General features: G+C 45.0%; 1 protein-coding gene across 5 annotated transcripts in view; it reads right to left on the bottom strand.

Moving 5' to 3' along the window:
* The window catches only part of LOC138268266 (uncharacterized), a 237,814-nt gene that overhangs the window by 87,078 nt on the left and 124,212 nt on the right, over positions 1-26,524 (bottom strand). For all 5 annotated transcript variants that reach the window (XM_069217751.1, XM_069217749.1, XM_069217752.1 and 2 more), the window contains 2 exons: positions 25,510-25,647; positions 1,326-1,439 (listed from right to left, as the gene is read on the bottom strand). In XM_069217751.1, the coding sequence (XP_069073852.1) occupies positions 1,326-1,439; positions 25,510-25,647 (252 nt within the window). The remainder of the gene's footprint in view (positions 1-1,325; positions 1,440-25,509; positions 25,648-26,524) is intronic.

Below are 26,524 nucleotides of genomic sequence, written 5' to 3'. Positions count from 1 at the left end.
TTTATGTTTCTGTGAAACCTTACCTTCAAGGGCACTTGGAAGTTTTTCTTTCCCAGGGGATGGGAAGTTTCTTGTGCTCCTTCAAGGGTTTGGCTTTCTGTGGATCTAAGCTTTTGCTCAAAGGCCAATGTTTCTCTGTTGGGCGTTACCTTGGATGACTTTTTTTTTGGACATCTCTGGTGGCTTTCGGGCATGTGGCACTGTCAGTGTTGGCTTTTATGTGCACTGATCTTCGACCTCATATGTATCCTTGATGACAATGTCTTGGTGTTCCCCATGAGCTTCTTCTGCCTCAATGTCACTGGACAAAGTATTTCTTTCATCGACGGAGCACTTTTTCTCTTCCTATCCTGATAGGCCTGCTATGTCTGCAGCTGTCAAATGCGCTCAAAGGATTTTTTTCTTTGTGTATCAATGTATTTGGTTTAAAGTACGAGCATGGGATGATGTCTTCTGAATTATGTGCTTGTGGGAGACAGATCATACAGACTGGGTGCTCACTGTTCAAAGCAAACTTTTGATGTGAGTTTGAGCAAAATTTGAAATGTGAGATCATGATCTAAAATAACGTTGAGGAACCCCTAGGATCCCATTTGAACCAACCACCATTTTCCCAATATCGCTTCCTTGGCAAAACCACAAAAAAACCTGTCTTCAGTGTCAAACACCAAACTCAGTTACTTCCTCAAACACTTTCCGGTGTTCTTCGAGGAGCTCTCCAATGCACCTTCATAATCAATGCCTAAAAAGAGAGTCTTCCATCATGGACATGCATATAGGCATTGTGGGATTATGGTTTACGTCATACCAACAAGTTGTTAGGAAAACAGACACGCTTCTGGACACAAGTACTAAATGATGGAATTGTATAGAGCATGTGAATCTAGAAGAGATTTCATGCCGCAAAACAGTTTTTGTTTGCCCAAACACAGTCTCAAACTACCAATGCTTCCACACTACACTTGGTTGTTCATCACAATGCCATTGAAAAATTATTGTCTGACAAATATAATGTCCTAAATACTATTTACAATAATACGGTCTCATTGAGTGCTGATTTTCTATTATTAACTCCAAAGGAGAGATTTTTGCAAACTATATTCAGGACACAATATTTTCGTCAGACAATATATTGACAAAATGCTTGTACCATGCTCTACAGCTTAAAAGATCAGCACCTTATTGAGACAGTGACAAACTATCATTATGTTTTACTGAAATCCTCATTTTTTATATCAAAATGATGTACCACTACATCAATCCATTTTAATCATCATCCTCTTCAGCTCTCAAATGCTCTAACAAACTAAGGATGTTATACTCACTCATAAGTGGACCATAACTGACACTTCGCCTTCCTTGTGTTATGTTAGCACTGTCCATGGACCCTTCCTCTGTCTTTATGCAAAATCTCCGGACAGGTGCAGAAACAGGATGTTCTATATGTAGAGATAAAAAGTTTCAAAAAAATATAACCATCATTCAAATGTTTCCTTCCAAAGACGCTATATCTGTGTGAACAACAGTTCTAAAACTAAGCACTGAACACTTCCATTTACTTCAATATTTGATAAAGCATTGAAACAGCAGTTCTGCCTACCCTTTCACAGAAACAGACCAGGAATCATGCTCTAGAACAGGAATGTAAGTGATAAGGTTCCCCCAAAAATAAACAGAAGTGCTTGTGACCGCTGTCAGGGCCTCCGTTTATTTTTTTCATACATATGAAACACTGAGCAATTCCTTCCAGTATAGACTACTACATACAATTTGTTCTGGTAAAAGAAATGTAATATCAAAACTAACAAATAAAATATGATCTTAATTTGTGTTTTTTTTTTTTTAGTAGTTGACAGGATCGTTTCATAATGCCTGCAGTTTTCCTCATCTACACAACAGGTGATTTGGGGATCCTGTAATAACAGTCAGCAGTAGTTTCAGTTTATTTTTAACAGTGTGTTTGGTTAATTAAAACCATTACACAAACAATAAACACAAATAAAATATTAAAATACTAAAAAGGCCAATTTTAGACTACGCAAGCAAAATTGTGGATTATTACAGGTTTAGTTACTAACTAATTATGCACATGTCTTAGGTTCTCAATCTCCGGGAGCTGGGTCCCTAGTTTGTCCAAGAATTTCACCAGTCTGCACATCATCCCCTTTAAATCCAGTCAAAATCACCGACCTGCACCTGCGCGGCCCCCTTTGAAGTCATATTGGTCATAGGAGCCTTTTACGGTCCACCATAGTACTTTTGCAGAAGCATATCTGAGGGAGCAGTGTTTCCGGGGCCAGTCCGCAGAGCCGGCAGATGCCCATCATATTGATTTGCGTCCACCTGGGAAGATGGGCGTACGTTGGAAGACAGCCCATTCGGTATTTCATAAGGGAAGAGACTATCTGACCAGGCCAAATTCAAGACAAACGTGGGCCGGTGAAGCACAATTTGGCAGTCTAAACAGCCCCTTGAAGAGCATGACGATTATTTTGTCCAAGTGCTCCTCTCCTCTACCCCTCGATACTTCACGGACATATGTTATTGTGGGGATTAGTTTGGCTTAAATGACCTTCAGTAGGAGGAGGTATGCTAAACAACCAGTGGCATTTTTAACGTGCTTAAATGCAAAAGTTAGAGAGATGGATTTCCGGCTGAGCCTTTCCAGGTTGGGCTTAAAAGAGATGTTTTAATCAAGGAGGACGCCCAGGTATTTGTATTCGCGCACAGATTCAATTTTACTGTTGCCCAAGTAACACTGGTGTCTCGGCTGCGTTGTCGCCCTAATCTTGGTGGGTGAGAGTTCTCCTCATCCAGTCTTGTTGGTAAATCAGCAAGAAAGAGGTTGCAAAGAAGAGGTGAGAGCACACATCCCTGCCGCGGACCCTGGGAGGTTGGAATTTCTCTGGAGAGGTGTGTGCCATCACTTAATTTGATCCTCAGCCATGTATTTGTAAGGAGAAGATTTATTGCTTTTAGAAGGTGGGCTGGGATATCCCGTTTTACAAGCTTAGAACATACTTTTATTCTGTCGACACAATCAAATGCTGCTTTATAGTCCATGCAAGAAAGAGAGAGGGGCTTTTTGGCACGCTGACAGCCATAAGGTTAGCAGTTGTGCCTATCCCTTTGGAGAAGCCGGTTTGATTCAACAGGATCAAGTTGTTATCAGCAGCCTGGGTTTCAATTTCCTCTAAGAGGATCCCCGTAAAAGGTTTGGACTTGATATCTAGGAGTGCAATCAGTCGGTAGTTTGCTATATCATTCGTTGAGCTCCCTTTAAAAATTGGGGAGATGATTGAGCCTCTCCATGACTGCAGAACGATGTTGTTGGTAATTGTTCTGTTATAGAGTGCCAAAAGACGTTTTGCCCAAAATTCCAATTCCTCATTGTATAAGGCGGCAGGGATACCATTGGGTCCTGGAGCTCCCTCCCTCTGACACTTAATAATTCTCTTTCTCACTCTTTCTGAGATAATTTGAGAACAGCTGCATAGTTGTGAAGAAAAGCGAGAGATGCTTTGATCCTGAACTTGAGTTTTTTGCTGGGTGCAGAGGCCCTCACCTTGGGTCCCCTGAGTAGGGGGGGCAAAATGGCAGTAGAGCTATTGATACCAGGTTGACTCTGAGATGGTAATTGTAGAGCAAGGGTGAGTTGCGGAACTTAAGCTGTTTATATGTTTCCAAAACTGCGCATGCCTATTTGACATTAGTGCCTGCAGGAGTTTTGCGGCTAACCCGGCTGCCGAAAAGTGAGCCCGGTAGGCAGATCTGGAAGTGGACACCAGTGCTCTTAAGGCCTTGTCTCTGGGGTCCTTTTGAAGGAGGCGAAGGGCGCTGTTTCAGTATCTTTGTTTGCCGTCCAAATGGAGGTCGTTGAGGTCTGAGATGTTTTGTCCCTTGCTGTTGTTGTTGGCACGATGCCAGAAATTCACGTGCAAACTCATCCCAGGCTATTTGTGCTGTCCGCTCAAGACCAGTGTGATTCAATATAAAGGACCATATTCGCTTGGTTCTTCCTGCCAGGTCTGGTATAGTATCTGTTTGATTTTCCTACCGTTATTTGTATATGTTGCACACTGCAGCGAGTCTGTAAGGTCATGATGGTCAACTGGATGAGCAAAGTGCAGCTCTTGTGGTAGATGATCACTTTCCCCTCTGTTTGCTACCTGGAATTTCAAGATTTGACGGAACAAGGAGGATGATAGAATCGTGAAGTCTATTAGCATTCTCACTTTCTCATTAAAAAAAACGCACATAAGGGAAGTTGATCCGTGCTGTACCGGCCATAAGTGGATCGAAGCCCCATTGCCTCAAAGTCTTTTATTAGCAATTTCCCTAACCTGTCTCTGTTGTAAGTTCCGGAAGAGATTTGATCAGGGATCTGCCAAAAAGTGTTCTGAGCCATAATGGTCTCTTCAGAAAGTTCTGTGCCCAATAGATTCATGTTGTCAGCAGTAGGCATGTGTAGGAGAAAATTGTTGATTATATGTGTAGATTTTCGCATAGGTTTCATAGGGTTACTTAAAGATCATGAACATGATGTTTTGAAATGTTTCAGACTATATGCTTTTGGCTAAATGTTGTACTGCTCATATTTGTATACATGTCTCTGTTACTCCTATACCCTGCGATTTTCACGGCGTCAATTGCATATTCTTACTTCTTTCACAAGACCCAATTCGGAATGCTACAGCTCATTTTTCAGCTTAACTACTTTAATGCTTTAAATCACTTCTACTGAAAGCAACTGTCATTTTATCCTCATTCTCATGAAAGAGCTTTAACTAGACAATATAATTACAAGATGTGAAATGCGGAGCATTGTCAAATGAAGTACAGAAGAGTTACTTACCTGTAACAACAGCTCTCCAGTGTTGGATCTTCCCCAGATTAATCATAACCTTAAAATCCTTCCTGCCACCAGTGATGGCTGAGCAGTAGGGACCCTTGTATTCCCCACATGGGATTGTAGTGCGATTAATGCAGTGACCTGTATTACTTTCCTGCACATGGGCTAGAACGCCCAACCACAAGACATATGAGGAACAATTCTAGCCCTGAGGTGCACCTGCAGAACCTGAACATCGGGGATGAGGAGGCCAACGGCTCTATGCCCAGAAGGGTGCCACATCACTGCTCCTGACCAGGGTATGTGCCTATCCCCTCCCCCCTTCTTCAAGACATGCTCAGAGCCCTCGCTTTGCCGACGCATCTCGGCTTTCAATGCCATCACGTCAACATCCTTCCTGGCCATGGTCTTGATTGCCCACTGGAGCTCTGCCTACTCCTAGCGCACCCATAGTGCTGTGCTGCTTCTAGACCACTCAAGAACACCTGACTCACTTGTTTAAGATTCAAAGTCTACCAGACTACTCCATTTCACAGAGGCAGTGACGGGAGGAAAATTATAAGTTGGGGAAGGTTGCAGATCCCATGTCAGGATATTATCCTGAGTGAGCTTGGAACACTTAAGACCACACTTTCGGAGGTGGCAGGAAACACCTCAAAGACCTTTGCAGGCACACGGACCATTTGGTAGGACATCATCTTTTTCAGTGCCAGGTTGACTGTGGCTGAATCCCACCTAGATCAGATCAATGAGAAGATTGCGGCCTCCACTGATTAGGAACAGGATCATCGGCACCTCCATGTAAAAACTGTGGAGTTGGCGGTGCATCCCTCAGGGACACCATCAGGATCTGAGGGGCGCCAGAAAACCTAGAGAGGGACGACACTGTGGGATTCCTGGCTCACTTCCTGTCTGACCTGACCTTACCAGCCTGTCCTTTAATCCCTCTCTGGAGTTTCAGAGGGCCTTAAGGAAGTGTCTACGTCACCCGCTGCCCAAGGAAGGCACTTGTTTCTTGCATCACCTGCATGCCTGCCAAGTGATCCAGGTGGAAAAAAGCATGGTTCTTTTCTTCATAACGGGCATCGGATCTTCCTGTAATCACAACAAGGTGCGGTGGCTCTCTTATGACTCCTATAGCACCCTCTACTTAGAGGTGTATTCCAAAACCCTATTTGTGTGAGCTAATGGTCTGTCAGGCCATGTGAAGTAGAGAATCCTTTTGCTAGAGGAGGCACGCTTCATCATCAGCAATAACAATGCCACGAGGGCGGACTCAACCTCATGTAGAGTACAAAGTATGAGGGAGTTCTTAGATAAATAACAAATCCAGGATTTGTGAAGTGCAGCAAATCACCAGTGAGGGTCGTAAGCTGCTGAATTGTAGGCGCAGGGAGATTAAGTGATTTGTCCAGAATCACAGGATGTTGAGAGGATGCCAAGACTCAAACCTGTGTCCCCCAGGTCCGAAGTTGGCAGCTCAGGCCTTACCCCACATTCTTCTGCTGCACAATGGCGGGATCCAGATAAAATGAAAAAATAGTTTATGGTACTCAGGTTATCACCTTTCTTAATTTAGGACCATAGGTATGGCTAAAGACCTTCATGGGGTGGTATGTGAGAAAGATGACTCGCACCATCACCTGGGCCAACATGTTTCAGCCCCTCTAACTGCCTACCTGGTCTTGATCTTGCCCATTCGTCAGGGCCACAGGATCCCTAACGGATAGGCCAAATCACCAATGTGCTGTATAATGAACAAACAGGCAAATCCTATTCAGGTAAAGTACCTACATGAAAGTAACAAAGCACAGCACCATAAATTAGTGTGTTGGCATTGGTGAGTGGGTCTATCCTTTAGAGATCCTGTGGCCCTGACGAATGCCCAAGACGAGTTAAGCTGTTAGAGTGGTAGAAACATGCTGGCCCAGGTGATGGTGAGAATCATAATTCTCACATACCACCGCACAAAAGTTTTTAGCCATACCTATGGTCCCAAATTCTCCCTTGACAATCAGGTCCTTCTCATTGGTGCGATTTAAGTATCAATCCATTCCAAGAAATCCATCTGTGCCATCCTATACAGGATTCTACCTTAGCATCCCAGAACAAGCTTCTCAGGTGGGGGTTGGGGGTATTGGGAACGGGGCAGGGGGAGAGGGAGGTGAGGGACTGGAACATGGTTCCAGGCTACTTCCTGGACAAGCCTGATCAACTCCTACACCACGATACCACAGAGAAAGGCCGCCTCAGTCACCAGAGGTCGGATTTCTCCTTGACCGACCCGTGGTTGCTACTTCTTTCCGCAGAGAGGGACTACACCTACATTGCGGCAGTGCATGGCACCCGGTCCAGAACAGAGTTCTTCCTCGTTGGCATGGCTCTGGTCCGCCACCTTGTAGGCGCCGTGATTGCATTACATCCTCTCAAAATAATGAGCTACAGCATTTTGTTGTACTGCAGAACTAGATCTCTAAAGGAAACTTCATTAAGTTTTCACTATATAATGTGTGTATCCGAGGTAGTAATTACATTTTAGACTGACATTACTGGGGTGTAGGCCTACGAAAATGTTGTGTCTAAGGAATCTTCGTGTTAATACTAAGTGAGAGAGAAAAAAACTATCCAATAAAGACTTCTGTAAACATCGGGCTTAAAAAAAGTAGTCTCTATGTCGAGTGTGATGTGACTTCAATGGTTCAATCAGCCTAGATCTGAAATTCTTTTCATAAAGGAATAGGAGTGTAGGCTGAAAACATGTTTCAGTGGTGGAACGAACAAAATCTGTATTAACAGAAGTGTTAAATCCTACCCAGAATCAGATGTCTTTCAGGTATTTAGCAATCACTAGGATCAAACCCTCTGTAACTTTCCTCTGTGTTCAGGGGGACTTGTAAGAAACTGGAGCATTAGTTGAGGGGTGCTAACTACCCGCTTCAAGTAAATAATCACAGTCCTTATTAGGGTAAGTCACTAAATTAACCTGAGCTCAACCATCTGGTAGTTATAGCACAGAGCAGACTGGCTTGCTTAACTTGGAGGCAATGAGTAAAGTATTTAGGAAGCACCAAAACAGTAACAAAGTCAAAACGCAACACCAAAAAAATCCAAACCATGTTAGACAAATACAGTACATTTTAATAAGTAAAATTACACCAAAATGACAAAAAACGAATACGGGAACCTAAGATATGAACTTTTAAAGTTGTAAATATAAATAGAGTCAAAAAGTATTGGGCATTAACCAGGGTCAACTGGTTGCAGTAAAATGGGATCTAGGGGTGATTTGAGGTTCACCGTGATGGAGTGAGGATCTGATACAGAAACCATGTTCAATCGCTGCCAGACGTTATACTTTTGCATTTAGAGCCTGATTTACAACCTGGAGGATGGCTGTTGTCCCGCCAGGGTCACGTAGGTACTGCCGGCTATATTTATAAATGACTGCAAGCTGATGGTCACTAATAAAGCATTAGCAGGAACCACCGTCAAGGTGGTTCCTCCCAATGCAGTTTGATGTTTGGTGCAGGGCACTGTCAACAAGCCCTGCACCAAAAAGTTTTCAGTTTTGTTTTCAAAAAGAAGGATTTTCGTTTTTATGAGAAAAAAGAAAATGCTGCCCTTGCCACAGGAATTCTCTTCCAGGAGAGGGGAGCATTCAGGAGTTTTCACTGCCCCTTACCGCCAAGGTTTTCCTGGCAGCGGAGGACAGTAAAAAATTACCTCTAGTTCAGCCCATCTAAATCAGGGGGACAGGATTACAGGGCTTCCTCCAAAGCCCTCTACTACACAGGGCCATAGTTTAATCATACCAGAGATGGATGGGTCTCCGTTGTAATTACACCAAGGTATGCTTGCATCTAAATTCGGAGGGCAGACACCTTTGGAGGTAAGGCTACTCCGTCCCTGTTGCTACGTAGTATCAATACCACCAACAATTAACTTACGCCCTAGTCTCTAAAATGAAAGTACAACACATGTACCAGGGTAAGGCAGCAGGATGTGGTCAAGAAGTTCTCCATTAGGTCAGATTGATATCAGAGTCCCAGCATAGCTGCAGAATTTTGGCATGAAAGCTCAAAGCAGGAGAAATTCTAGTTATTTGCCAGGTACTTTTGGTGCCTTTGATCTGTGAAGATTTCTATGCTTGTAGTTGAAATGTATTAGGAGCAACATCAGTGATTTATAAGAATCTTTTTTTTTTTGTTCACCTTTTACGGCACTGAAAAGTGACATCAGGGCTGCGAAACACATGTTGCCTGTTTTCAATAGAAACATTCTAAGAGCCATCTTAAGAGCTTGAATGAATTTCAAGAACATTTGTTCATTATACCTTTTATGGAAAATATTGGAATACTGCTGTTTTCTTGTATAACAATTTGGTTTTGATATTTCAAATGAAACAAATTTGAAATAAGTAAATGTGTTAGCTTCCATATTTTGTATTGTATTTAAATGATGTGAGTCTATGCTACCCTTTGGAAAACAATTCTATAATCTGGTACACTTGTTAGTCATTTTTTGGGGGCTTGATTTCTTCCAGCAGAGCAATTCTACGGTCTGCAGCCGGACAGCGCTTCAGCTAGGCTGGATACTATCCCTGTGAGGTCCCGCTGAATCAGATTTGCTGCTGGGGAAAAGCTCCCAGAGGGGGAAACCTGAATGTTCAGCTGAGCAGCAACGCACCTTCACACCTCAGGAACAGTACCTGGAGGTCAAGACTCACTTCTGCAGAAGCCACTAGCAGGTTCTAGGACAGGTCCAGGTGGAAATGGTCAGCTGCAGAAAAGGCCTCTTGTAGCTTGATGTGTCCCTATAGCTTAAACAGGAGGTCAGACGAATGACCCTTGGAGTCCACTTCATTTTCCTGGGAACAAGCCACAGAGCAGGTCCAGTCCTTCAGGACTCCTTTCAAGTCTCAGACAGCAGGTTTAGTCATCTTCCGATCTTCCTCATGTCCTGTAGTGTTTTTAGGAGGGTACTGGAAATACCACATTTATGCCTGGCACCAGCCTGTGGGTTGGAATGAGTCCTGGGCGCTCCAGATCCAATGTGGTAAAAGTTTCTAAAAGTTTCCAGGAGTTACCCTACCCAATGTTTGCCACATCACTTGTGTGTCTTACTGCAAGCCAGCCCAGAGTGCCCCTTTCTGCCTAAATCTAAGATGGTGAAACCCTCCGCTTCTTGTGCACAGCCTCTGTGCCTACCCCAGAGGTGTGGCCATAGAAATGAGCAATCCCGCTTCCGTTGTCACTACAAACCAGTCTGAGGCATTTTTGTTCCCCCTCTGAGTGAGGCCTGGCTTACTGGTGAAACACAGAAGGGGCCTATGCAGGTGTCATCTGACATTTCCCTGTGACAGAGGCAATCCCTTTGAAGTTAATTAAGTTCCTGGGCACTGCCTGAATGGCCATCCTGCCAGAAGAACAGAAACTCTTCCATACACCCAAGCCCTTATCTCTGCTCTGTGAACAGATTACACACTTCATTGAGGGCTGAGAACTCAGAAGGCTAAAGCTGGAGGCCAATGCAAATTAGCCTCTTGAGGTTATTACAAGTCTGAATTCACAGTGAAATGGGATTTTAATCAATATTACAATACGCCTAAGATCAATTTTTGTGGGTGTTTCCTAGGCCAGAGATTGCATTTTTTTAAATTTAATATTGCATCCCAGTGTTTTCCTCTGGAACTGCCAGCCTTCACACAGTGAAAATGGCTTGTGGGACCTTTTTACTGTAAGGACGTGTGTAACATTATATTGCTACATGTCCTATTTTTAAACATCATGCAACTTGCTTTATGGGCTGTGAGAGTAACTTATTGGCATTTAAAAGGAAGGTTTAGACCTGTTAAAAGGGTTTATTTTGACAGGTCGAACAGAGGTTTAAAGGCTGCTTAGTCAATGTAAAACATGGCCTCAGGCCTACCATTGTAGCCTGTCACTGTAATGGGTGGTAAACTGTGTTCTGCAGTCCACTGGTGACGATTAACATACAGGCCCAATACATTTTTTACCAAATATTATGTTCTTGTAGGTAAGTTAAATATTCCAATAGGGGGATAGCAATTTCATCACATTGAAAGGAGGGGCATGGGCACTTTACCACTAGAATACAGGGATTAACTGCACAGAGATCTACAGCCAGCAAAACAGTTAAGGTAAACATCTGAGGATGCTCCCAGGCAAAAGATGGTCATTTCATATCAGTGTGTCATTTAATACTCTGCTTACCGGTCCAGTTTTGTATGCAGCACATATGTTAGAAACGTTAAATATAATACTTTTTTCAGCAATACAGGAACCTCTAGAGTCTTGTTGACTTCTAGGGTGAAGCTGTAGTAAAAACCTCAGGCCTCAAATGTGAATCATGTCAATATCAATTCATTGGTGTAGGGGCAATTTAACAAAGTCTTACTTTTAACCATTTCGGATCTATCGCAGTCCCTTTCTGAAGTGGGGTTGCATGCGCCGAGCCTTGGGCGCCATTAAGTGTCTAATATCTTATACACTGATGACCTGCTACTATTAATTAATACCTGTGTTGGCTTGCAAAGACTAATCAACAGGCTAGCTGAGTATTTAGACAGGATTCAGTTGGAAATTAACCTAAGAAAGACCAAATTTATCCCCCTAAACCGATAAATCTCTAAACATAGGAAATGGTGGCTCAAAAAGCTAACTGTTGAGGAAACCTCAACATATACTTAACTGGGGTTTAAAGTGGACTCCAAAGGGTCCTATGCAGCACAAAAAAGGCCATTAATGCCAAAACAGAAGCGTTGAACTTTGCTTTTATCAACCTAAGAAAAGATTTGTGGGGACACAACCTAAAACTCGCAAACATTTTCACTTTGGTCTGGGATGTGACAAAGGCTGCATTAATACCTGCAGGTTGGCGGACCGAGGTTAGCTGTAAGGTGGGATTAGAGGAAGCAAAGTACATACATTTTGTGTCTGAACTGCACAATGTGAAACCAGAAATTTGAGATTAATTCTGGCTTCTCGACTTACCCAAATAGAGTGATCCTTTATTTCTCTTTCCATTCCGTTTCTTCATTATCACATGTGAGGGGCTCGAAATACATGACTTCAGGCTGTGTGCTGAACAACACAGCCAGCAAATATTTGAATGTTGTTCATGTATAATAGGAACCCAGGCCAGCCAAGGAGTGGCACATAACAACTGACTTGCTTTTTAGTTCACTACTGGCATGGTTTTCAGTGTGGGGTGAAGAATTCATGTTTATAAAATCATGTTTGAAAGATATCACTTTAAAAAAATATTTCTCAATGCACTGATATAATCTGATGAACTAAGGTGAAATCATTCTGCATGATAATGAAATACACTTTTTGAATTTTGAGCATTATTTTTTTAATACTTTTTCACTATTGCTGGAAGATGTCTTTAAAAATGAAGGTATTGCCAAAGTTAAGCGTGCAGGACACCCTAGTTAATTCCTTTGTTTTCACTTCAATTAACCTTTATATAAATGCTTGTGTAGTTATTTAAAATATTTTAACATGACTGCAGAGTCCAGTAAACAGCACCCCAGTGTTGCTGTTGACGAGAGGGCCAGGAGCCGCATGTAAAAGGTCAGGAGGGCCGCATGCGCCCCCCCGGGGCTTACTTTGAGTAACACTGACCTAAAAGATCTATGAGGGTAATAAAGTGAAAACTGATCCACACTTTATCCTATAGAGGAGAGTTAATGTTAGAGGAGAATGTTGCCATTTTGGAGAAGCTAGTATCACAAACATATAAACGAGTGTTCAGTTACCAAAGTCTGTTTCTCCACCCCAAGTAAGACTAGAGTTCTCCAAGGCAAATCACATACTGGCCAGAGAAGAGGCATTTATAGAATGTTGTCATTGTTTGAGGAACGCCCATGAGGACTCATTAGCACATCTTGTCTGGAACGAAATCAGTTTTGGCCGAGGGAAAAAAACACTTCCCAAATGCCTGAAGATGAGTATAAGAACCTTGGTCTTACAGAACTTTGGCAAGCAGCAATTCAATTTTTAAGAAAACGGTAAACAACTGCATCCAGTTGAAAAGCCGTGTGAAGGACAAAATGCGCTTGGCAAAACAGACCCATGGGTGGCTAGTGATAAAACCATAGGAAACTCACAATGAACAGCCTTATTTTGATTCAGCTCTATCCTTAACTCATGAAACTGTGATTTGGGATTTTACTCATGTTAGAATTCTTCCCCAAATGGCGGACCAAGGAATCTTTGGAGAAAAATTTGTGTTGCCTGTACCATCAGTCAAATGAAACATTTGAACACATTCTATGTTTATGTCCAAATTTATTAAGTGATCAAAGCGTCCCGCTGGGTAAAAAACTCTTGGCACTGGGTGTCAGAACCTGTAGGTCGGAAGCGACAGAGATCCTAAACCCTCAGAATGATATGCTGAATGTCCGGCTGGTGCAATGTTTTTGCAGTTTTTAATAATTGGGTAAAATCACCATCAGGGCTTTCACCATGGTAGTGTGTAATGAGCAGGGTTGTTTTTTTCCCATCACTTACTATTATCTTCCTTGCTGTCACTAAAATCACATATCCCCCTAACTGGGCAGCACGTTCTACATGGCTAAAGAGGTGTTATAAGCTCTTGAATATGGTAGGACTGCTAGGAGCAGGGTCTGAAGTTCCTTGCTCCCTACCCAGACCATTCACTGGGTACTTTTAGCCAATGTAATATGGGGCAACAAGGCTTCCTCCAGGGCCGCACAAGCTAGTTATAAATCGGTTTTATTCTTCATGCTTGCTTATTGTAGGATTTGTGTTTTTTTCCTTTACTTCTTATCTGGTGGTTAACAATGTTTTAATAATTATTTATGATTGGGTTGTTAGAGGCAGAACGTGAGGATCATTGGAGTTTGTTTCTGACCCCACTGGCAAAGTCCTCGCAGTATTAATTTAGTCAATAATGTTTGTACAATGCACTTTCAGCTTGTTTAGCTGCCTATGCGAAAGCTCACAAAATGCGCTTTACAGTTGGATTGCATATTTTGGGGGTGGGGTGTCAGGAGAGGTTTGCCTTACTTATTTCTTCAGTTTTAAATCTGCCTCTTGAGTGAAATGCGCTCTTAGAGAGATTATTTGTGTAGTTTATGCATGTAAGCACGCACAACTCACTTTTTATTTGGGTGAGAATAAGAGGGGGCAGGAGAGGCTGGACCCTCCCTTTGTATCAGTTAGGATTATTTTTCCTATAGTTGGTTGGAATAAGTCATTGGTAAATTTGGTGTGTGTAGGAGGCTGGCCTGGCTTGTAGTGGGTACCAGAGGTTCCTACACCTTGTGCCAGGTCCAGTTATCCCTTATTAGTGTAGAAGAGGTGTTTCTAGCAGCTGAGACTGATAGAAGGTAGCTATGGCAAAGCAGCTTAGGCTGAACTAGGAGACATGTAAAGCTGAAGGTGCAAGAAAGCTGCCACCGGTTGGAAGAAGCTTGGAGTTCTGCAAGAAAGAAGAGGACTAGGAACTTCTCCTTTGGAAGACGGATGTCCCACATCGCGATGAAGCTTGCAGAGGTGTTCCCACGCAGAAAGACCGCGATCAAGCCTTGGTAGCTGCAAGGGTCGCAGTACAGGTTTTTGGGTGCTGCTTAGGACCAGGAAGGACCACGATGTCGCCTTTTGGAGGAGGAGACAGAGGGGACGCTCAGCAACTCAGAGAGCCCTCACGAAAGCAAGCAGCACCCGCAGAAGTACCCCAACAGGCACTTAGAAGAAAAGTGAACCGGAGTCCACGCGAAGTCACAAAAGGGAGTCCCACAACGCCGGAGGACAACTCGGAGGGTTGTGCACTGCAGGATGGAGTGCTGGGGACCCAGGCTTGGCTGTGCACAAAGGAAATCCTGGAAGAGTGCACAGGAGCTGGAGTAGCTGCAAATCATGCAGTACACAGCTTTGCAGTCTAACGTGGGGAGGCAAGGACTTACCTCCACCAAACTTGGACTGAAGGGTCACTGGTCTGTGGGAGTCACTTGGACAGAGTTGCTGTGCTCCAGGGACCACGCTCGTCAGGATGAGAAGGGGCCCAGAGGACCAGTGTTGCAGTCTTTTGGTGCCTGCGTTAGCATGGGGAAGATTCCGTCGACCCACGGGTGATTTCTTCGGAGCTTCTGGTGCAGGGTGAAGGCAGGCTACCCCCAGAGCATGCACCACCAGCAAACAGTCGAGAAAGCCAGCAGGATTAGGCGCTACAATGTTGCTGGTAGTCGTCTTGCTACTTTGTTGCGGTTTTGCAGGCGTCCTGGAGCAGTCAGCGGTCGATCCTTGGTAGAAGGTGAAGAGGGAAATGCAGAGGAACTCTGGTGAGCTCTTGCATTCGTTATCTGAAGAATTCCCCAAAGCAGAGACCCTAAATAGCCAGAAAAGGAGGTTTAGCTACCAGGTTAGGAGGATTGGCTACCAAGAGAGGTAAGAGCCTATCAGAAGGAGCCTCTGACATCACCTGCTGGCACTGGCTACTCAGAGCAGTCCAGTGTGCCCCCAACTCCTCTGTTTCCAAGATGGCAGAGGTCTGGGACACACTGGAGGAGCTCTGGGCACCTCCCAGGGGAGGTGCAGGTCAGGGGAGTGGTCACTCCCCTTTCCTTTGTCCAGTTTCGTGCCAGAGCAGGGCTGGGGGATCCCTGAACCGGTGTAGACTGGCTTATGCAGAGATGGGAACCATCTCCAAATTTTTATCCCCCATTTCCAAAGGCTGGGGGAGGCTACTCCTCCCCAGCCCTTCACACCTATTTCCAAAGGGAGAGGGTGTAACTCAGAGGAAATCCTTTGTTCTGCCTTCCTGGGCCGGGGCTGCCTGGACCCCAGGAGGGCAGAAACCTGTCTGAGGGGTTGGCAGCAGCAGCTGCAGGGGAGACCCCGGAAAGGCAGTTTGGCAGTACCCGGGTTCTGTGCTAGAGACCCGGGGGATCATGGAATTGTCCCCCCAATACCAGAATGGTATTGGGGGGACAATTCCATGATCTTAGACATGTTACATGGCCATGTTCGGAGTTACCGTTGTGACGCTATACATAGGTAGTGACCTATGTATATTGCACACGTGTAATGGTGTCCCCGCACTCAAAAGCCCGGGGAATTTGCCCTGAACGATGTGGGGGCACCTTGGCTAGTGCCAGGGTGCCCACACACTAAGTAACTTTGCACCCAACCTTCACCAGGTGGAGGTTAGACATATAGGTGACTTATAAGTTACTTATGTGCAGTGGTAAATGGCTGTGAAATAACGTGGACGTTGTTTAACGAAGGCTGCAGTGGCAGGCCTGTGTACGAATTGTCAGATCTCCCTCTGGGTGGCAAAAGAAATGCTGCAGCCCATAGGGATCTCCTGGAACCCCAATACCCTGGGTACCTCAGTACGATATACAAGGGAATTATATGGGTGTACCTGTATGCCAATGTGAATTGGTAAATTTAGTCACTAGCCAGTTAGTGACAAATTTGGAAAGTAGAGAGAGCATAACCACTGAGGTTCTGTCTCACTGAGCAGAGCCTGAGTGAGACAGTTAGGCATCACACAGGGAACACTTACAGGGCACATACTTATGAGCACTGGGGCCCTGGCTGGCAGGGTCCCAGTGACACATAGACTAAAACAGCATATATACCGTGAAATATGGGGGTAACATGCCAGGCAAGATGGTACTTTCACACAACCCCCCCCCCCCAAACGAAGGACAATAAGACTTGCCAAGACCTGATGAGTCTTCATTGTCTAAGTGGAAATATCTGGAGAGTCCATCGTATTGAAGTGGGTACTCCTAGGTCTATGTTCCACTGTATAGTCCATTCCCTGTAGAGATATGGACCACCTCAACAATTTAGGGTTTTCACCTTTCATTTGTTTTAGCCAAAGTAGAGGTTTGTGGTCTGTCTGAACAATAAAGTGAGTGCCAAACAGGTATGGCCTCAACTTTTTCAGTGCCCAGACCACAGCAAAGGCCCCCCTCTCTATGGCAGACCAATGCTTTTCTTTAGGGGTCAACCTTCTGCTGATAAAAGCAACTGGTTGATCCTGGCCCTCAGAATTCAGTTGTGATAAGACTGCCCCTACCCCTAATTCAGATGCATCAGTTTGAGCAATGAATTTCTTGGAGTAACATGGGCTTTTTAGGACAGGTGCAGAGCACATGGCCTGTTTGAGCTCCTCAAAAGCTTTCTGACAGCTAGCTGTCCACAATACCTTTTTAGGTATCTTCTTGGAAGTGAGCTCATTAAGTGGGGCTGCAATGGAGCCATAGTTTTTAATGAATCTCCTGTAATATCCAGCTAAAGACAGCTATATCGTCCAGATATGCTGCACTGAAAGCCTCCCGCCCTTGCAGGACTGTATTCACCAACCTCTGAAAAGTGGCAGGTGCATTTTTCAAACCAAAGGGCATTACTGTGAATTGGTAGTGCCCTCCAATAGTCGAAAATGCAGTTTTTGCTTTAGCATCCTCTGATAATTTCATCTGTCAATACCCTGCAGTCAAATCAAAGGTGCTTAGATACTTGGCAGATTACAGTGTATTTATGAGCTCATCTGCCCTGGGTATAGGTTGAGCATCAGTTTTTGTTACCTGGTTGAGACCTCTGTAATCTACACAAAACCTCATCTCCCTTTCTCCATCTTTTGAGTGAGGCTTTGGTACAAGCACCACAGGAGAGTTCCATGGGCTTTCAGAATGTTCAACGACTCCTAGTTCAAGCATTTTCTGAATTTCTTGCTTTATGCAGTCCCTGACATCGTCAGGCTGCCTATAGATATTACTCTTGACAGGCATGCTGTCTCCAGTATTAATTGTGTGTTCACACCAAGATGTGGTGCCTGGCACAGTTGAAAAGAGTTCAGAAAACTGACCTAGGAGATTTATGCAGTTGTCTTTCTGCTCAGCAGTAAGACAGTCTGCCAAAACTACACCTTCCACTAGAGCATCCTCTTCTGTGGAAGAGAAGAGATCAGGGAGAGGGTCACTCTCTTCTTCCTGTCCCTCATCTGTTGCAATGAGCAGGGTGAGATCAGCCCTGTCATAGTAGAGTTTTAGGCGGTTGACATGGAGCACCCTAAGGGGACTCCTGGCAGTGCCCAGGTCAACCAAGTAGGTGACCTCGCCCTTCTTTTCAACAATGAGATGGGGTCCGCTCCATTTGTCCTGGAGTGCTCTTGGGGCCACAGGCTCCAATACCCACACCTTCTGCCCTGGTTGGTACTGAATCAGAACAGCCTTCTGGTCATGCCATTGCTTTTGGAGCTCTTGGCTGGCCTGAAGGATTTTACTGGCCTTTTTCATGTACTCCGCCATTCCGGATCTTAGGCCAAGTACATAGTCCACTATATCTTGCTTAGGAGCTTTTAAAGGTTGTTCCCAACCCTCCTTCACAAGTGTTAGTGGACCTCTTACAGGGTGCCCAAAGAGGAGTTCAAAGGGGCTGAAGCCCACTCCTTTCTGGGGTACCTCCCTGTAAGCAAAAAGGAGGCAAGGTAACAGGACATCCCATCTCCTCCTGAGTTTTTCAGGGAGTCCCATTATCATTCCTTTGAGAGTTTTATTAAACCTCTCTTCCAGTCCATTTGTTTGTGGATGATAAGGTGTGGTGAATTTGTATGTTACACCACATTCCTTCCACATAGCCTTCAAGTATGCAGACATAAAGTTGCTACCCCTGGCTGATACAACCTCTTTTGGGAAACCCACCCTGAAAAAGATTCCCAGGAGGGCTTTTGCCACTGCAGGTGCTGTAGTGGTCCTTAGAGGAATTGCTTCAGGATATCTTGTGGCATAGTCCACTACCACCAAGATAAACCTATTGCCTGAAGCAGTAGGAGGGTCAAGGGGGCCAACTATGTCAACCACTACCCTTTCAAAGGGAACCCCAACCACAGGTAGTGGAATAAGGGGAGCCTTTGGAGTGGCACCAGTCTTGCCACTGGCTTGGCAGGTCACGGAAGACTTACAAAAATCTTTTGTGTCCTATGACATCCTAGGCCAGTGAAACAGGAGGACAAGCCTTTCCCATGTTTTAATCTGATCCAAATGTCCAGCCAAAGGAATGTCATGTGCCAGAGTTAGGAGGAACTCTCTGTGCTGCAGGGGAAAGACCAATCTCCTAGCTGCTCCAGGTTTTGGGTCCCTTGCCTCTGTGTACAAGAGGTTGTCCTCCCAGTAAACTCTATGTGAGTGACTGACATCCCAATTTTGCTGCTTGACAGCTTGCTGTCTGAGACCCTCTAATGTGGGACAGGATTGCTGTGCCACACACAGCTCCTCCCTGGCAGGCCCCCCCCACCCAAAAGCTCAGCAGTGTCTGTTGCCAGCTCCTCTGGTGAAGGTTCTGCACAGGGTGGAAATTCTTCTTCCTCAGAAGTTGAATCATCTGTAGAGGGAGGGATAGTGGGTAGGGATTTACCCTTACTAACCCTAGCTTTAGGGAGCACTTGGTCCATTGTTCCAGGATCCAAGTCACCCTGTCCTTTTTGCTTTTTGGCCTGAGCCCTTGTCAAAGCAAAAATATGCCCAGGAATGCCCAGCATTGCTGCATGAGCCTCCAACTCCACTTCTGCCCAAGCTGATGTCTCTAAATCATTTCCTAGTAGACAGTCTACAGGTATATCTGAAGCAACCACAACTTTCTTTGGCCCAGTAACCCCCCGCTAGTTGAGATTCACAACAGCCATGGGGTGGCTAAGAGTGTTGTTATGAGCGTCTGTCACTTGGTACTGGTGACCAAGTAGGTGTTGTTCAGGGTGTACCAGTTTCTCTATTACCATGGTAACACTGGCACCTGTGTCCCTGTAGGCCTGAACCTCAACACCATTGATTAGGGGAAGTTGCTTGTATTTATCCATATTAAGGGGACAAGCAACCAAGGTGGCCAAATCAATGGCACCTTCCGAGACTAGCAAAGCCTCTGTGGTCTCCCTAACAAGACCAACACCAACTAAATTACCATAAGTGAGCCCAGCTACTCCCTTGGATTGGCTATTAGTAGGTTTGCTCCCACCACCACTGCTATTACTAGGGGCACTAGAGGTTGCAGTAGGGGTTGTGGTAGTGGGAGGTTTGGTGTTTTTCTTTGGACAACTGGCATCAGTTGTCCAATGGCCTTTTACTTTACATAAATAACACCAAGGCTTTTTTACTTGATATGAAGAGGATTTGGACCCACCACCCCACCAGAGTGTTTTTGTGGGCCTGATGAAGACTCATTTTTAGATTTGTCCCCACCCTTGTCAGAAGACTTACCATCCTTCTTCTTGCTTCTTGGTGGTTGTTACCCCCTGTATGAACTTTTCTGTTCACTCTTGTTCTGACCCATTTTCTGCCTTCTTTCCCAATTCTTGGGGAGAGGTCAGATCTGAGTCCACTAGATATTGGTGTAACAAGTCAGACACACAGTTATTCAGAATATGCTCTCTCAGAATAGGGTTATAGAGGCTTTCATAGTCAGAAACTTTACTGCCATGTAACCACCCCTCCAAGGCCTTCACTGAACAGTCTACAAAGTCTATCCAGTCTTGTGAGGACTCTTTTCTGGTGTCTCTGAACTTAATCCTGTATTGTCCAGTGGTTAAGCTAAATCCTTCCAAGAGTGCATCCTTCAAAACTGCAAAATTATTGGCATCACTTTCTCTCTCAGTAAGGAGCCTATCCCTACCCTTTCCATTGAAAGATAGCCATAGGATAGCAGCCCACTGCTTTTGAGGGACCCCCTGTGCCATACAGACCCTCTCAAGTGCAGCAAACCACTTGTTAATGTCATCCCCCTCCTTGTAAGGGGGAACTATCTTGTGCAGATTCCTGGAATCATGCTCTCTCACAGGATTGCTATCAGGAATACTGATGCTGCCACCATGGGGTCCAAACCCCAACATCTGTCTCTGCTTCTCCAGATCTAGGGATTCCCTGTCTAGAGCCAGCTATTGCGGTTTAAGCTTCAGTCTGGCCTCTTCCACTCTCAACTTGTTGAGTTCCCTTTCTAACATTTTGTCTTCAGGGTGGGTGGGTTGGGAATGTTTGGACACAGAAGATATATTGGATTCAACAGAGGGAGACCTGCCCCTAACAGCTTGCACTCTAACAACCTGGCCTTCAGGAACAAAAACATCCCTACTATGTTGAGAGCTTCTATTACTACCAGCATTGCTAGGTGGTCTGCTAAGGGGCAGATTAGGAAGAGAACCCTGTACACCTCCCTCAAGGGGCTCCCCTGAGTCAGAGTGTGAGCTATCTACTAACTTTTCAGATGAAGTGCCACCTAGAGACTTATCATTCTCAATGAGCATGTTAGACAGAAGTTCTCTAGAAGGGTTCTTTCCTACCACTAAACCTCTATCAATGCAGAGACTCCTTAGGCTCTTAAAGTTAAGATTGTCATAAGTAGTACTGGCCACTTTAAGAGAAGTTTCTACATCAGACATGATATAAGAAGGTGTAGGGACAGTGAGAAGAGAGAAAAAGTTTCAGGACTTTTTAAAGAACAGGAGAAAAAAAAACTTTTTCAAACTTTTAGAAAGTTTAGGAGTACTTTTCAGCACTTAGCAGAAAGTGTAAGAGAAGAAAAGCAAAACTTTTTGGTTAGGTGTACATACACTGAATTTGTTTTGTATATTTTTCTCTTATGAAAAGTACAATATGACAAAGTGGTAAGTAGTTACAAGTACTTATCCCACCGCTGCACAACCAATGTAGGATTCTGGCCTGGCTTGTAGTGGGTACCAAGGGGTACTTACACTCTGTACCAGGTCCAGTTATCCCTTATTAGTGTAGAAGAGGTGTTTCTAGCAGCTTAGGCTGATAGAAGGTAACTATAGCAGAGCAGCTTAGGCTGAACTAGGAGACATGCAAATCTCCTACTATACCACTGGTGTCATATGCACAATATCATAAGAAAACACAATACACAGATATACTAAAAATAAAGGTACTTTATTTTTATGACAATATGCCAAAAGTATCTCAGTCTGTACCCTCAGTATGAGGATGCCAAACATACACAAGATATATCTACACAATACCAAAATTATGCAGTAATAGCAAAAGGAAGTAATGCAAGCAGTATAAAGTTACAATAGATTGCAATAGGGGCACATAGGTATAGGGGCAACACAAACCATATACTCCAAAAGTGGAATGCGAACCACGAATGGACCCCAAACCTATGTGGGCTTGTAGAGGGTCGCTGGGACTGTAAGAAAACAGTGAGGGTTAGACAAAAAGCCCACCCCAAGACCCTGTAAGGTAGGTGTAAAGTGCACCTACAACCCCCAGAGAGCACAGAAGTCGTGATAGGGGGATTCTGCAAGGAAAACCAACACCAGCAAAGCAGCAACAGTGGATTTCCGGACCTGAGTACCTGTAAGACAAGGGGACCAAGTCCAAGAGTTGCGACAGTGTCGAGAGTGGGCAGATGCCCAGGAAATGCCAGCCGAGGGTGCAAAGGAGCTGCCACCGGATGGAAGAAGCTTGGTGTTCTGCAAGAACGCAGAGGACTAGGAACTTCCCCTTTGGAGGATGGATGTCCCACGTCATGAAGAAGCTTGCAGAGGTGTTCCCACGCAGAAAGACCGCAAACAAGCCTTGCTAGCTGCAAGGGTCGCGGTTAGGGTTTTTGGATGCTGCTGTGGCCCAGGAGGGATCAGGATGTCGCCACTTGGATGAGGAGACAGAGGGGGCGCCCAGCAAGTTGGGGAGCCCTCACAGAAGCAGGCAGCACCCGCAGAAGTACCGGAACAGGCACTTAGAAGAGGAGTGAACTGGAATCCACCCGAAGTCAGAAAAGGGAGTCCCACGACGCCGGAGGACAACTCAGAAGGTTGTGCACTGCAGGTTAGAGTGTCGGGGACCCAGGCTTGGCTGTGCACGAAGGAAATCCTGGAAGAGTGCACAGGACCGGGCAGCTGCAAATCATGCGGTACCCACCAATGCAATCTAGCGTGGGGAGGCAAGGACTTACCTCCACCAGACTTGGACTGAAGAGTCACTGGACTGTGGGAGTCACTTGGACAGAGTTGCTGAGTTCCAGGGACCACGCTCGTCGTGCTGAGAGGGGACCCAGAAGACCAGTGATGCAGTCTTTTGTTGCCTGCGGTTGCAGGGGGAAGATTCCGTCGACCCACTGGAGATTTCTTCAGAGCTCCTGGTGCAGAAAGGAGGCAGGCTACCCCCAGAGCATGCACCACCAGGAAACAGTTGAGAAAGCCGGCAGGTTGAAGCGATACAAGGTTGCAGTAGTCATCTTTGCTACTTTGTTGCGGTTTTGCAGGCGTCCTGAGCATTCAGTGGTCGATCCTTTGGCAGAAGGTGAAGAGGGAGATGCAGAGGAACTCTGGTGAGCTCTTGCATTCGGTATCTGAAGAATTCCCCAAAGTAGAGACCCTAAATAGCCAGAAAAGGAGGTTTGGCTACCTAGGAAGGAGGGTAGGCTAGTAAGAAAGGTAAGAGCCTATCAGAAGGAGTCGCTGACGTCACCTGCTGGCACTGGCCACTCAGAGCAGTCCAGTGTGCCCGCAACACCTCTGTTTCCAAGATGGCAGAGGTCTGGGGCACACTGGAGGAGCTCTGGGCACCTCCCCTGAGAGGTACTGGTCAGGGGAGTGGTCACTCCACTTTCCTTTGTCCAGTATCGCACCAGAGCCCATCTGTGCCCATCAAAGCATTTCCAGAGGCTGGGGGAGGCTACTCCTCCCCAGCCCTTCACACCTATTTCCAAAGGGAGAGGGTGTAACACCCTCTCTCAGAGGAAATCCTTTGTTCTGCCTTCCTGGGCCATGGCTGCCTGGACCCCAGGAGGGCAGAAACCTGTCTGAGGGGTTGGCAGCAGCAGCTGCAGTGGAGACCCCGGAAAGGCAGTTTGGCAGTACCCGAGTTCTGTGCTACAGACCCGGGGGATCATGGAATTGTCCCCCCCAATACCAGAATGGTATTGGGAAGACAATTCCATGATCTTAGACATGTTATATGGCCATGTTCGGAGTTACCATTGTGAGGCTATACATAGGTAGTGACCTATGTATAGTGCACTCGTGTGATGGTGTCCCCGCACTCACAAAGTCCGGGGAATTTGCCCTGAACAATGTGGGGGCACCTTGGCTAGTGCCAGGGTGCCCACACACTAAGTAACTTTGCACCCAACCTTCACCAGGTGGAGGTTAGACATTAGGTGACTTATAAGTTACTTATGAGCAGTGGTAAATGGCTGTGAAATAACGTGGACGTTATTTGACGCAGGCTGCAGTGGCAGGCCTGTGTAAGAATTGTCAGAGCTCCCTATGGGTGGCAAAAGAAATGCTGCAGCCCATAGGGATCTCCTGGAACCCCAATACCCTGGGTACCTCAGTACCATTTACAAGGGAATTATATGGGTGTACCAGTATGCCAATGTGAATTGGTAAATTTAGTCACTAGCCTGTTAGTGACAAATTTGGAAAGCAGAGAGAGCATAACCACTGAGGTTCTGGTTAGCAGAGCCTCAGTGAAAAAGTTAGGCATCACACAGGAAACACATACAGGGCACATACTTATGAGCACTGGGGCCCTGCCTGGCAGGGTCCCAGTGACACATAGACTAAAACAACATATATACAGTGAAATATGGGGGTAACATGCCAGGCAAGATGGTACTTTCCTACAGTGTGTATCCGAAATCCCGTTAAATCCACAAGATCGTCACCCGTTACAACAGGAGATTTGCTACATGATTGTTGAACATGTAAGAATAAAAATGTAATTTTTACAGTTTTTTCCGTTTTTAATTGATTGTATGTTTATGGTTTTAATTAACTAAAGATTTTTAACTACTACTACTTTTAACCAGAGAATTAAGACTCTGTAAATTTAATGTTACAGATCTGAATGATGTAATCCTACTACCAGAAAATGGTTGCACCTTATTATTCATATCTACTACAAATCAACAACTGAACTTGGATGCATAATTGGAATATAAAGGAATACACAAGCCACGCCACTTCTGCACCCTCCTAGAAGCCCCAACAATCCACTGTTTCATACTTCATGACCATGCCAAGAGTAACAGAAAATATTAAAAAATATACACAAAATGTGACAGATATCTTATCTTGAAAACCAACTGAAGAGGATGTTGAACTAAAATAATGACCAAAATTTAACATGCAATAACAACGCAATTTCACCACAATACTGAAATTCAACACTGATAATTATTTTGGGGCCCCTTGGAGACTGCTCTAAATGTAAAATTTGCTTTGCAAGTTGAGTAAGAACTGTATTGCTTAACAAAAGGAGGAAAAATGTACCACATCACTTCTTATCAGCTCACCGGCATAATTGCAATACCACAAATTTACGTAAAGAATGCCGCCACAAATGATGCAAAGCCAGTGAACTTACTAGTCTGCAGTTTGTAACTTTACTTTTAAGAGGGTTAGTGAATGGAATTTGAGGCAGGCCAAGGAGTGCTGTATTTCTCAATGAAATAGTGCCTGGTGGACCATGCATTGATATTTAAAAAAAGACTGGTTTTACAGGAGCAAGAGGCATTTCTGTTCTACTCCAACACGTTCCAAGTTTCCTGACTGGAGGAACAGGACACATTAAGCTATCCCTCCACCATTCCTTAATAAAAAGGGGTTTTTAGTTTTCCATATTAATTAATAATTTATGTTACCAGGCTTTGAGGTCCCGTATAACTTATTTATCACGTAGGCATTAGAGGTGCGTCTTTCCACAACGTGATGATTGCTGAAATGTGGTTCCTCTACTTGTTTAATCCATATTGACATGTCCGGGTTGAAAACAGGATTGCCTTTAAAAGAAACAAAAATACACTTGGGTGTCCAGAGTATCTTTAAAGTGGGTAATAAAACACATGTTTTCTACTTCGCTTCAAAATAGCACAATTCTATGACAGGCCCGGAGGCTTCAGATTATGCTTTACTTTCTTAATTTATTTAGCTCAGCAGCCAGTAACACAAACCACAACTACCGTGAAAGACTTCAGCTCCTTTGAGTCCAAGCAACTGGAGAAAAGAAGAGAAGCATCCACCAATGAGCCAGGTCAGGCACAGGATAAAGCCACCTTCAAGGAAAAGTACTTCCTTGTTCTTCACTGCTTAGCAGCCAGATAATAAACGTTCCTTGATTATGGTTTGTATTATTTGCTTGCTAATGCAGTGCTGACAGTTTAAACGTGGGTTTCATAGGTTTCATGCGCAACACTGCTCTTATGGCTTGCCTTGGTCGCATCCCATTTGATTTTCCTTTCTGCTCCCAGGGGCACAAGTCCACATTCCGAGAATGCTCCACAGTGGGTTTTCTCTGCTGCAATCCTGTCCCCTCTGTCAGCATATGGGGTGCACTGCGGCACAGGGTGGCCGCGCATTGACAAGTCTCCCTTGTAAAAGGATTCTGTCCTTGCTAGCACAGGGGAGTGTCTGCCGGTCGGGCGCAGTCTCAGATTTTCACAGGAGCCCGCCCCTGCGGCATTAGACGTGCGCACCTAGAGGACGCCTGAGGTACAATAGACACTTGCACCCATCTGGTCTCGTTTTCCTCAGTACGCCTTCCACTGTGAGGCTCAGCGTGGCACAGTTCAGGATAAAGATCAGTTCTCCACTTTTTGAAAATGCAGTTTTTCTTCAGGTCAACCCTTCACTTGGGTATTGCGCAGGGCTAGGCAGTAA

Source organism: Pleurodeles waltl, chromosome 12 (assembly GCF_031143425.1).
Source record: "Pleurodeles waltl isolate 20211129_DDA chromosome 12, aPleWal1.hap1.20221129, whole genome shotgun sequence".
In the NCBI taxonomy this organism is placed as follows: domain Eukaryota; kingdom Metazoa; phylum Chordata; class Amphibia; order Caudata; family Salamandridae; genus Pleurodeles; species Pleurodeles waltl.
The sequence above is the reverse complement of the archived record's forward strand: the minus strand, read 5'-3'. Positions and strand labels throughout refer to the sequence as shown.